Source organism: Coptis chinensis, chromosome 7 (genome assembly GCF_015680905.1).
Source record: "Coptis chinensis isolate HL-2020 chromosome 7, ASM1568090v1, whole genome shotgun sequence".
Taxonomy (NCBI): domain Eukaryota; kingdom Viridiplantae; phylum Streptophyta; class Magnoliopsida; order Ranunculales; family Ranunculaceae; genus Coptis; species Coptis chinensis.
The window spans coordinates 40,390,571-40,404,494 of NC_141462.1; the positions used below are offsets into that span (position 1 = coordinate 40,390,571).

The 13,924-nt window shown below is 39.3% G+C and overlaps 1 protein-coding gene and 1 pseudogene across 1 annotated transcript; both read right to left on the minus strand.

The window, feature by feature from the left end:
* Positions 1-128: 128 nt before the first annotated feature.
* Positions 129-5,880, minus strand: LOC147487522 (high affinity nitrate transporter 2.4-like; annotated as a pseudogene).
* On the minus strand, positions 3,950-5,220 carry LOC147487523 (L10-interacting MYB domain-containing protein-like). The gene is made up of 3 exons (XM_086571910.1): positions 5,141-5,220; positions 4,301-4,675; positions 3,950-4,193 (listed from the first exon to the last, which is right to left on the minus strand). Exons 2-3 carry the CDS (start codon positions 4,661-4,663, stop codon positions 3,969-3,971), a joined length of 588 nt encoding a protein of 195 aa, XP_086428036.1. The 5' UTR covers positions 4,664-4,675; positions 5,141-5,220; the 3' UTR covers positions 3,950-3,968.
* Positions 5,881-13,924: the final 8,044 nt, after the last annotated feature.

Sequence of the window (13,924 nt, forward strand, 5' to 3'; positions counted from 1 at the left end):
TATGTAGTTATGTAATTGAGTTAACAGATAATCTTATCATTTCTCTTCATGAAAAAACAGTCAGTAAGGCAGTAACACCCTTTTTCTTTATGGTGTTCTTCAATATCTGTTTGTTAAGCGTCAAGGCTCTAGACATGACTAGGTGTAGAATCTGGTGGGGTTGGTGTAGAGGCTACACGCCTTCCATGCTCGGATTTTCTATTTACGGTGAACTTTTTTTTTTTGAAAAGTTTGCTGGGGTTAAGGCAAACCCCCACCTGTTTATTGCACATAGAGAAATATTACATACCCTCCCTAAGAGTATGGTCATATATTAGAAGGAGGTACATATAACATAAGGCATCAAGCCTAAAACACTTCGGATTTCTCCCTACACTTACAGTCCCGAAGGAACAATCACGGGCAAGAAAACCACAATCAGCAACCCCATCAACCATAGCCTGAGGGACCATTTGCCTTCAATCCACAAGCCCCATACAAAGACAAAGGGAGCATACAAAGACTACAACAGGCATGAAGCCCTCACACAAATGAGATTAATCATTACACATACCACAAGCAAGTATTCATAGGAATCGTCTCATTTGATCTCCTACTTTTTAGCCTTCAATTGCTTTACTATCTTAGGATGGTCTTTTCTAATATGAAGTTGCGTTTTCTCATAGTCACAGAAAAACACCCGCAAGCACAACACACGTATGTGAGTCCCAAAGTGTCATCCCAAAACTCTTTCGTATAATCCTCAATATACCTCTTTTTGTTTTTGGTTAGTGACTTTACCTTCTTCATCATTACGAGAGTAGGCTCAATTTTCTCCAGAAGAACGCTCTTGGATTTTTTTGCTTCTTTTTGGCTTTACAGTTGACCAATCCTCTAAAGACGTTTCATGCCTTGACCTGTTTTTAGGGAAGTAGTCATTAAATATTTCTTTCTCATAATCTGATAGGTCATCCATATCATCTACCTTCTCATTTTCAGCAACTAACCCTTCATACATATTTCTTTCTCGGCTATTGGGTAGTTGAGGGAAGAGAAGTAATCCTATCAAGTTTTCGGTGAACTTAATACTGCTTTGGTTCAATCCCTTCTGCTTCTCTTCCTCTATCCATTCGGGTTCATAGTAGTTATGTTCGTCCAATTTAACATCTTTAGAGGCAGGTCAGAACATGCTGCCCTATTGGGAGAAATGTACTAACGTCATAGGAAGAGTACATCCAACTATCATGATCCCCATAAGATTGATACCGAGGTCAGAAATTCTTTTAAACTTTGTAAAGAACGATGGCGAGTAAGCTCTGAACCAAAGTTTCCACCTGCACTAGCTTAGCCTGATATTATTCCCAATGATCGTCAAGATATAAATGGGATGATGCCAAATGTAGCTCCACATGCAGCTTGAGCGCATACTGAGAAAAGAATCATTGTGAAAACAGAGATAGGAAGAGAACTAGCGCGGCCAAGCCAGATGCAGAAGACCCCTCCTAGAGTTTGGAGTATCTAAAGGTTCCATAGCCTTGCCTGCATTCCAAAACGACGTGCACCAAAATTAGACATCCATCCACTAAAGGGTCGGGCAACAATGTTGGCCATACCAAAGCAAGCGGCAATGGTTCCCGCTGTGTGGAGCTTCAGATCGAACCTATTACACAAGAAAAGAAAAGTAAATTGTACATTAGACAGTCCATCTCTATGAACTTGATCTTTTAAGAAACAACGTATCGAATTGAACGTTAGACAAACCTGTCAAAGAAATAGGCACCGATTGCGTGTAGTTAGTTCTACACCCATGGAGTAACCATAGAGAATAACAAAGATCCATGTCCTATAGTTTGTGATGGCCACAAACGGCATTCCATAACACCTGAACAAGAAAGGGTCCCATGGTAAAACACAAATTAGAAACATGGTATTGTGAGAATTATTTTTCCTTCATTGAGTAGAAGTAAGACTAGGAGAAGAAAAGCAATTGCAATCAGATAAAGAAGGTATAATGCTGAAGAACTTACCTTTGAGAACTTGTCTTTTGAAACATTTCCCTTCTTTTATAAGCTACTCAGGTTCCCATCGGGCAAATCTTGTCCTAGTGTAAGGACTAGGATCCCGGTGATAATATGCATACATCCAGGAATAAAGAAAGCAATACGCCACGCAGTGAATGGAGTTGAACCAGCTTTATAGATTAGCTCATAAAGCAATGGCATCAGCAACTGAGTTGCCCCAACCAATGGTAGTACCATTTACAAGCCCAATTATCTTTCCATTGAACATGGTGCTCATCCAGTATTGGCAGGAAACAAATGTTGCAAGTGAGAACCCAATCATGAATCAAACAACAATATATTCTCGAGCTGACAACACAAGTGACATAGAGAATACAGTTGGTGCAGAGAGCATCATGAGGAATGCACAACCATATCTAGGACCTAGTAGATCGCATACAACACCCATTACAAGCCCATATGGAGAAGATACTTCCTGAAACATATGTAATTCGAGCATTGCCTACGTCGCTCTTCGTGAGATTAATGGCCTATTTGTTTTTTTGGTTTAAGTTATAAGAGGGTCTTATAAGTGGGTCTTATAAACTGGTTTGTTTTTTATTTTAAGTTCCTCTTATAAGCACGCACTTGCAGAAAAAGAAAAAACAAACATACAACATCTTATAGATGGTTATTTGACAAATATAACCCTGCTTTACATACAAGCAACATGTCAAAATAGAAATTCTTACAGTACAAGCAACATTCACGTCTAATTTCATAACCACTTCACATACAAGCAACATGTCAAAATAGAAATTCTTACATTACATTTAAATCCAAATACAACATAAAAATAATTTTGTTCAACACTCATGACGTTTCTAAACCCCAAACTCAATTCTTCTAAACCAAGGTGACCTCAAACAACTTGTACAACTCATTTGCATTAGGTAGGGGCTTTTTCTTGTACACTTGAACATCTGGATTTCTCTGTTTCAACAAAATAAACAAAGTCAAATGATAATGGATAATCAAACACACAATGCTATGAGTAAAAATAATTGAATACAAGCACTTACCTCAATTACATTCTCCCAAACTTCTTCCATCCAATCACAACCCCCTAGTGCATAATTGAATTCTCCACCCACTAATCGAACACAATTTCTCCATGACATATACTTTCTCTTGAGAACTTCCCACCTATTCTCACAAACTTTTGCATCTTTACTCAATCCAAATCTTTCATTCAATTCATTTTTCACATGTTTCCAACTATTAGGTTTTAGGGATGAACCTTGGTATCCTTCATTGCTAACTTCTTCCAAACATACGTCAAGAAAAGCTTGAGCCAATCCAGGCGCAGTGGAAAACACAAATTGAACCCTAGCTATGATCTAATATCAAAATAAAAAACATCCATGAAATGACAATGCATATAACAAAAACATTCCATCATAGCAAAAATAGTGTATTGCATAGTGCATTGTCATATTCACAACTAATTAAATATCACATTACAACATAATAAAAAAAGTAGACCGAGTATGTTTTAAGACATCCCCACCAAGTTAAACTCCCATGCTGACCAATCCCGTGAGAAAAATCTTCTTATCCTCCATATCCTCCAATTCTACTAAGGCTTTTCTAAACTCCTTATTTGCAGCAAGTTTCACCATTGCACCAATATACACATCCATAGTCATCTGCTCATTTTCTTTTAGATAATTCAGAATACCCATGCATATAGACATAGAATAGGACTCCATGTTCTTCTTCACTTCAATCCTTTCAAGCTCCATATGTGTCACTGGATTCTTCACCACACCAATTAACTCTTGCACACCATCAGATTCCTTTTCATCAATTACCTTCTTCCTCTTCTTTTTTGAACCATCACTAGCAATATTGCTAGTTCCACCTTGTTCAAATTGGGGTGTGTTGTTTTCCTCGCTAACAATGAGGAGTATTGATATTTACATCATCCTAGTAGAAATCAGTTATCTCCACATCTGGGACTGGAATTGGAATGGTATCATCATTCACCATATTTAAATCATCGTCATCAATCACCACGTGATCATCTGGCAACCCAACCTCCCCAGTAGCATAAGCAGCATCCCCCGTCGCCAAAGTGCCTTCAAACAACTTGTACAACTCTTCTACATTACTCAGAGGCTTCTTCTTATAGATTATTGCAGCCGGGTTCCTCTATATTAATTTGGACCAAACAAAATAATTCAATAACATAATTAACACAAAAATAAAAACAAATTTGAATTACTACAAAACAAATTATGCAATATAATAACACTTGCCTGAAGAACATCAGCCCAAACTTCTTCTGGCCAATTAATACTCCCAAGTGCAAAATTGATTCCTCGACCACTCTTGCCAACACAATTCCTCCAAGCCACATACTTCTTTTTCTGCGCATCCCACCTATTTTTGAAAGTCTTTTGCTCATGGTTTAACTTAAACTTATCATTCAAGGTATCCCTTACGCGTTTCCAACTAATAGGTTTTAGGGATGAACCTTGGTAACCCTCTTTCATAACTTCTTCCAAACACAAGTCTAGGAAATCTTGAGCTAATTTAGGGACATTGGTAAATACATGGTGAACCTTGGCCGCGCTACCCTCAGTACTACCCTCAGTCGCATTGTCGATATTATTAGCCATGATATATATGTTCTAATGTAAACAAGCAAGCACCTTAAAAAAACAAAAAAGAAAAACAGTTCATTATAGATTATTTCAACACTTTGAACATCTAAATAATGTAAACAGTGCATATAGTTCATTGTTCAAAGCATAGTTTGGATAGTTAGGAGTCTAGATACAAGTGCTTCAGAGTTAAGGAAGGAACAAGCTAACAGAACAAAAATAAAATGTGTTAAAAAAATCAATCTCCCATCCAATCAAAATTTGACAGTCAAATAGAGAGCAACACTGCAAAGAATACTAGTTTCTATCACTCGATATTTTAATGCTCGATTATTACAATCAAAACAGAACTCTAATTTACTATAACACTATAACTAAACACTAGATTACTGCAACCAAATAAATTTCACAATTTATTGTTCACAATTTAGATAATGAGAGAAAAAAATAAAGTGAAGTACATAGGGGTTTTCATGAAGGGCTGGTACATACCAAAAAGGTTGAGATCGATAGATAGCAGCAGCAACAAGGAGTGGTTGGATCGACAGCAACAACAGTAGCAAAGTGCGAGTGCGAGTTCAATACTAGCACTTCTCACGATTGTGGCATCAGCAGCAACACAAGCTTTGGGGTAGTGTTGTGGCGGCAGTTGAAGAAAATGGAGGCAAAGAAGAAATGAGAAAGAGAAGGCAGAAGAGAGAAGAGAGAACGAGGGCAAGGGGTAGTGTGGTTGGGGCGTTTATGTCTTTTTCCAGCTTACAAGACTTACGGAATTGTAGTAGATCCAATTTTGGTACTTATAGAAATCATGCCTCTTATAAGACATTTATAGTAGAATGCCTCTTATAAGAGGCAAAAAACAAACTAAAAAAATGTCCAAAATCACGGGTTCACATCTTATAAGAGGTTATAAGACATCAATGTCTTATAAGAGGCAAAAACAAATGGCCCCTAAGGTTATCTAGAATAATAGGAACGAAAGGTGTTGCGGCAAATGTAGAAATAAAACAAGTGAAGAAAGGCATCCAAGAGAGGTGAAATGTTTTCATGTGTGGATTAGCAAATGAGAAGAGCTTAAAGACCTTGGCCTTATGCTCAGAATCGACGGGTAAGTCAAATTTTGTTGTTGTATCAGTTGGGACTATTGGGGAAGCGACAGAGAAGGCGAACGACTGTTCTCTGCCCGACACTCCATGCATTGAGCTTCCTGGGGTTCCCTCTATATCAGCCATTGCCTCTAAAAATTCTAAAGATTAGGACTGATAGCCTTAGAAGAATGCACTATAGTTAGTCGTTGACATTGTTAAAGGGGCTACTTGAGATTCCTAACGGTTGCAGTAATATTGTATCTCGTAGTCAATTTGAAAAGAATCCTTGGCACCGCATCTCACTTACAAACATAAAAAGGTCATATGAATATCCCAAAAGATCATTTTGCCTATGTGCTAGCAACAACTAAGAGGATCCATCACTTAATGTCTCACCTATTTAGTATCTAATGATTTTTAATACACTAATTGGTGCAATCATCTTATTAGTCATGCTTTTAGAGTTAAATAAGGTACACAAATGTTGGACTGGGCAGTAGTGATTAGTGAACAATTCTTACCCGAAAAATTATTTTGAAATTAGGTTCCCTTTCGCTCAGAAGAAATGCAACAGGTTTTGCTTTCCTCTCATGTATCTCTAGTCTTGAGAAAAAATGTTGTACGGGCCATTCGAAACTTTTAAAGTATTTTTTGTGAAAAGTACTTGGATCAATGTTTTGACAGATGCTCTTACTAAGGCCAATTAAATAATGCATGTTGAGCCTTTCAGTTATTTTTGATATTTTTCAATTCAAAGATGGATATATCTGCAACTATTTGTCAGGTCAAATAGGACAGAGTTTGTTCCTTTACATGAATTGTAGCCGCACCAACAGCACCATGAGCATTTTGATTGTGACATAAACCAATATACTCATATGAATCTCTTTACCCTTTCCTTTGACAGAGCGGGGATGCCTTGGTAGTGTCTGCTTCTGATTAATATTGGATGCAAAGAAATAAATTGACAGTAATAAAAAGTTGTAAGAAGCTAAGTGAACTTCTGAGAAGCAAGCTCTGTGAATGTACATAATAATTACACAATTGTTGTCACGCTTCAAATCTCAAACAATTATATACCTAAGATACGTGACTTTTATGGAAACATTTCGGCAGAATCTTCTCTATATTTTCAACATTTTATGAAAATAAAACCTGTCATAACCTAAAAATCAAAACAATATACATCTCTCATTGATCAACACAACTACCGTCTCGACCAATGCCAGAGCAGTTAAATAACTGGTTTACCAAAAATGAGATCACTACAACATTGGGACTTAGTAAGCCAAAATATTTGAATGTCTCGACTAATGTCAGATTATTCAAGCACCTCATGCAAAGTCATTAATTACCAAAACATAAGTTAAAGTATATACATCCGAGTCTCATAGCTATCAAAAGATTTACATCCTTAACAAAAGGTACATACTAGGTTACTACAAAATTTTCTAAAAGAGAGAATTAAGATGTACACAACTAATATCCGTGGTGGTAGGATCCAGGGTATGGGAGATCAGTGGTGCGATAAACCCAAAGTAACATACGCTGTGGAGGTGCGGTGTATAGGATCAGACCGCGGACTCATAAGTACTGTACGGGAACCATACACGTGGAGAAAAGAAGGCCGAGAGGTAGAAGGACAGATGGATGATTGGGATGCAAGGGGAGAATGGTATAAAGAGGAAAGTGAAGGAGAGAGAAAGTGGAGGCTTTTTCATAATCAAGAGAAGGCTAGACCTAGAGGAGAGGTAGTAGTGAGTGAGATATAACATTTGGTGCCGTCTGTGGGAACCGAGAGATCAAAGCAACGTAAAGATGGCAGCAATAGGGAAGAGAGGGGTAGGCAAACCGAGAAAGGTGGTGGTGCAGGAGCCTGAGGCAGAGGTAGTAAGCGATGAAGGGGGAGATCAAGAAGAGGAGATAACTGCTGGTTCAGCCTCAGAAGAGACATGGCTTATGCAAGAAGAGATTGTGAGATTGAGAGAGGAGAATGACGCACTTAGAAAGGAAAGAGAAATGGTGGAGGAGGAAGCGAGAGCGGAAGCAAGTGAGGAATCTAATAATGAATAAGAGGGTCCGAACCTCGTTGAGAACCCGGTGACCGACCTCACAATGGAGCAAGTGCAGAAGATGATAAACACTGACCGGGAGGCGAACCTTCAACAAGCGAAGGCCCAAATGGGAGCAGCTAGCCAGTTGGTGGCTGGTCTGAACTGTAACCCGTTGGCGGATGCTATATGGGCTTCAGAGGTGCCGAAACGGTTCAATCAACCCAGGTTCGAAAGGTATGACGACAAAGGGGACCCAGCAGATCACATTCATCATTTTCGGCAACAGATGCCTCTTTGGCAAGAAGCTTGGTATGATGAGCTGCGGTGCATGATGTTCCTAGCTAGCCTTAAAGGGGGGCGATTGGTACTACCGATTGCCGTTGAGGAGCATAAATAGTTTTCAGGAGTTGGAGCAAACGTTTATAGACCATTTCATACATCAGAAAAGGCGAGTGGTGGATATCACGGCTTTGTTCAACATTAAGCAAAGATTTGCGGAATCAGTAAGGGATTATTTGTGCCGATTCAAAGCTGAAACATTGAAGGTAGAGAACATGGATGAAAGGACAACGGTAATAACATTTGAAAGAGGTCTGCAACTAGGAACGAGAGTACCTCCATGGCTAAGAATGAGATCGCGACTTTGCACGAGTTGTATCCACGGGTGGAAAAATATATAAGGTATGAGGACACAATGCAGAAGGATTCCAGAAGGTCAGGGAAGGCAATGTTTTCTTTAGAAAAAGGCGGGGATCACCAAAAGACGGAGGCATCAGATAAAGGAAATGGTGGATACTGCAGATATTCATTGCAGCCGGAAAAGAGTGGGGAAGGAGTTCGAAGGGATAATAGGGAGAGAAAGCCATATTGGGAACCGGAACATATGTCGTTGAATAGGCCATTGACTAAGATCTTGTCGTTGATAAAAAATCTTTAGGGATATGAGGGACCGAGTAGCACACCGATTGAGATGCCAAGCAAGCCGTATTGTGCATATCACCAAGTAAGAAATCATGAGACTAATGAATGTTATGCGTTGAAATTGTTGATTAAGAGATTGGTCGATAAGGGAATGATGAGAGAGTTTATAGTGGGTGCCCCATATAAAAAGCAGATATCGGCTCAGGGTAGGATATTGGGAACCATTAATGTGATTTTCAGCGGAGAGGTTCTGAGTCATAACACCCATAGAGAGAAGATAAGGAGAACCGTGAGTATCCAATAGATCAATGAAATAACGGGAGTTCTGCAACCCAAGTCATGGTCGGCGGAGGGAGGGGATCGGATTGTATTCACAAGTGCGGACCTCAAAGCTATCGACTCCCCCCATGAAAATGCATTGGTCATTATTATGGCGATGGGCAATTACATGGTCAATAGGGTATTAATTGATTGCGGTAGTGCAGTAGACTTATTATTCAGAGGAGCCTTGGATGAAATGAGGATTGATCCCAGACAACCTAGATCTCCGCAGACCAACTTGTATGGATTCAATGGAAGTATGATGGAGCCTATGAGAGAACTTTTGTTGTCTGTGACGACGGGGCCGGTGACGGTGTTCACTCGGTTTATGGTGGTAGATTCCAACTCCCAATACAATGCGATTATGGGAAGGCATTTGGTTCCATGAGATGAAGGCAGTACTATCCACATACTATCAGGTAATTCGGTTCCCCACCCCAATAGGGATGTATGAAGTCCGCGGTGATCAAGTGGCAGCTAAGAATAGTGATAAGAGCCCAAAACTGTAGTTTTAACCCTGTAACAGTCATACTTTTAGACCAATTATGTGAGTAATAATTAAGAGTTAATACTGATTACATGTTTTTATGCATTTCAGGCGTCAAAGTCCATTATGTGCAGAAATGTGCCACTTTAGCGAGATAAAGGAGCAAAGGTCGGTTGCTAAGGAGTTCTGTGATTAAAGGCTAAGATTCAAGAAGACAAAACCTTTCTAAAGCCTGGTCAAAAGCTGAAAAGTCGACGCCGGGATGAAAACAAAGACTCAAAGTCGCTAGAACTTCCGGGTCGTATCTTTGGACTCAGACCTCGGAATTGGGCCTACCTTCTGTCAAAACGACCGGCTCGGAAAGAGCTTTCCAATGGTCTAAGTCGTGACCCAATCAGAGGAGCAAAAGTGGACGAAAAGTCTGTTAAAGTCAACTGCAACTGAAGAGGCCTTTTTGGACTGAAAGAATTGGGTTTTGGGCCTGATTCTTTGGCCCAAAACATGGCTCCAAGCCCATGCATGATTTTTGGATCTGGACATATAAAAACAAAAGCTTAGCTCTTTGTTAATGGTAGCTAGTTAGACCTAAAACTATATAGAATTCTAGATCTAGTTTTCAGTAGAGTAATTAAGTTTAAGTTCCATTTTCAATTCTTGTTTTAGATTAAGTCTTTGAATCATTGTTCTTAATTGATTAGATAAATAAAATAGTTATTTTGTCAATTTCGATTTTTGTCATTTCAATTTATAGATCTAGTTCTAATTCTTGTTGATTATCATTTCGTAGTTTAAGTAGATTGAAACATTGTTAGTTAAATTAGTTAAGTTAGAATTTTAATATGATGAGTAGTTATAATTTAATGGGAAGTGATGGGTTGATGACTAAAGGCTAAAACCTCCATTAGAGGGGTTGATGAAGCTTTGATGGAAACTTAGTGGTATAGTGTAGTAGCGTTGTAGAATCTATTCCACTCTAGAAGGTCGTGATTCGCCATGAGAATGGGTGGACGACCTCACATGCTAGTTAGTATTTGGTAGAAATGCCATGAACACTAGGGATTAGAACTTCGAAATTCTTGCCGTAAAGAACGTAAGAATCGAGATACAAGAATCTATGCTAGGTTATTAAGTTGGATTCGAGGTGGATTCAATTCCCCTCTAATCCTTTATCTAGATTCAAAACAATCATATTTCCATAGCATTAAGTAGTTTAAATTCAACATAATCAATTTCATATTGTATCGTGAGTATAACACCCTTCATAAAGCTCTCATTAGACTTAAGACTGATTAATTAGATTAGAAAACACTCCATGCTAGAGAACTAGGAGTGGAACGAATTTGTTACTCCACTCTATTTCGATAGAATTGAGAGTAGAAACTTTGATAAGCAATCTAGCATCATAAATAGTTTTAGTTTACTTACGTTTTGAGTTCATCGCTCATTTAAATGAGGTAAACTATCAATTTTATGTTTTATTAAATGGCGCCGCTGCCGTCTTAGTTGCACTTTAGCATTGTTTTCATAGTATAATTAGTCATTTTTAAGTCCCATTAAACCCACCCACCCTTGTTTGATTCATACTGTGGTTGTCCATTTCAGCGTTGAAAAGTTCCACGACAAAATTACACTCGAAAGCTTGATCGCTTTCCAGACGGGGCGCACTGCTCCATAAGCACGGAACCTTGAGCACGACCCGCCCCCATCTTGAGCTCGACCCGCCCTAAAACACTGTAACTTGGAAATACACGGAGCGCGACCGCGCCCTAAGCGAGTGCACCCGCGCCCTAACCTAAATTTTCCAAATTTCTACAGGTTTGTTTCGAACTTCGATTTCTTTAAGTTTTTCAGTGTTCTAACTTGTTATGTACACTGAACACGCCAGAAACAAGATGCTATTCATAAAAGCGAAGCAAGGACGCTATCGGTATTCCTTTCTTCCATACCTCGATCTCCGCTTAGAGGTTTATACTAAAATATCAAGATTGTTTGGAGTGTTGTCGTGTTTAGACTTAGACTTGCATGAGATTAAGGTCTGGTCGGAGAAAAACACCGAACGTAATTAACCGTCAATGTCAACAAACAAATCTATCGAGTATACCAATCACTATACCTCTAACTACTATCCCACCAACCACACCTAACATAATGGCTGAAGAAAGAGAGACTCCTCTCTCCGACTTCTACAAAGCCTTGAGCGATAGCCCTAAATCTTGCATCGTTCTAGCAGACCCAGTGGGGGATTTTCGAATCCCCACAAACATATTTAATTTGTTACCTGTCTTCCATGGTTTAGACCATGAAAAACCTTACCAACACATGCGTAGGATTGAACAAGTTCTTACAACATTCCATCATCCTACGGTTGGTGCGGAACAAATTAAACTGAGGGTATTTCCCTTCACCTTAGCCGATAAGGCAGAGTCTTGGTTAACTGCCCAAGCGCCTAACTCTGTGGACTCGTGGGCTAAACTTGTTCAAATTGTTTATGGAACATTTTTACCCACCCCTAAAGACGGATGAGATGCTTTCCAAGATTCATTTTTCCGGCCGGAATCCTCATGAATCATTTTCTGAGGCTTGGAATCGTTTCACCGATCTGCTTATAGAGTGTCCACACCATAACCTAGCAAAAGACACGTTAGTTCGTGCCTTTTTCAAAGGACTTCAACATCACCATAAAGAAGTCCTTGACATAATGAATGGGGGTAGTTTCCTAAGTAAAGGAGCCTCGGAGGCTTACAAATTTTTAGAAGAACAAACTAAACGCAATAACAATTGGGGGGGGGGGGGGGTAGTGATGATATCCCCCGCTCTGCTAGTTCTTCTTCAACAGTTAAGGCCGCCGGTCTAGAACTTAAAATTTTAATCGAATCTCTAACTAAAAAGGTTGAGGCTATTTCTGTGCAACAAAAGCCTATCCCCGTCATGAATGTAAACTCCAACCCATGTAATTTCTGTTTGAGTCCTGAGCACCCTGACTCCTATTGTCCTCTCGCCTATGAACAACAACAATTAGAGCAAGATAATGTTTGCTCCATTAATAACTATCCTATTCCTAATGCCCCATGGAGACAACATCCCAACTTTAGTTGGCGAAACAATCAACAAGTTACACCTCCAGGGTTTAATAACCAAAATGTTAGGCAAACAAACAATTATAATCAAGCTCCACCTAGGCAAGGACAGGGACAAGGTCAGGGAAATTATAATAATTATAACAACCAAGGGCAACCACGACAAGGTGTAGCACAAGGTCAGAGTAATTATAATAGTTATAATACCAATAGAGGTATCGTTCCGGTTAACAATAGTAACTATCACAACCCACCCATTAATAATCAACGTGAGATAGTTCCAGTCGCACCACCTGTGACTACTACACCTACACAACCGGATCGTATCGACGCCTTTATACAGGTTACCCAACAACTTTTCCAATCAATGACTCAATCAAACCAACAGATCTTACAATCCATAAATCAGGGCATACAACAGTTAACCCAAAAGAAAGCCCAACCAAAAGGCGTGTTTCCAGGACAAGCTATACCAAACCCTAAAACAGCAAACACAGCCTTTGAGGTAAATGGTAATACTAGCACGAAAACTACAATCGTAGGTGATCTAAATGCCATCACCACTCTCTGTTCTGGAAGAGTGGTTGATAACAAAGTAACTATGCCTATAGTTACCCCATCAGTACTCCCTGCACCGGATATCGAACTAGATACCCGGAAATAAAACCAAAGAGCCTACCACTGTAGAGGTACCAGTTAAACCATAACCTAAGAAACAGAAAGCCAAGGTTACACATCAAGTCGAGCCATACGCTAAATATAGAGCAAAACCACCGTTCCCTCAAAAATTAGCCATGCTAACCAGGGATACCAACTTTGAGGAGATTAGGAACGTTTTCAAAAATCTAACGATAAACCTTCCTTTTCTCGAAGCTATTAAAAAGCTACCTAATCACGCTAAGTTTCTTAAAGAGTTGTGCACTACTAGGCGTAAGACCAACATACCTAAAGACGCCTTTTTAACTGAACAATTCCCAACTTTATCCAAAAATAATGGAATTGTTAAGTACAAAGACCCTGGTCATCCTACTGTAAAATGCACCTTAGGAGATTCCCACACGACAACCGCGTTATTAGACCTAGGGGCGAGTGTTAACTTACTCCCATATTATTTGTATAAACAAATAGGTCTACAGGAAATGCAACCTACAAAAATAATGTTGCAATTAGCGGACAGGTCAATTAAGTATCCTAAGGGTGTAGTGGAAAACGTGCTTGTTAAAGTTTAGGATTTCTTCTATCCTGTTGATTTTGTTATCCTCGATACAGAAGTCGCTAACGACTCTGTACCGATCATCTTAGGGCGCCCCTTCTTAGCAACTGCCAAC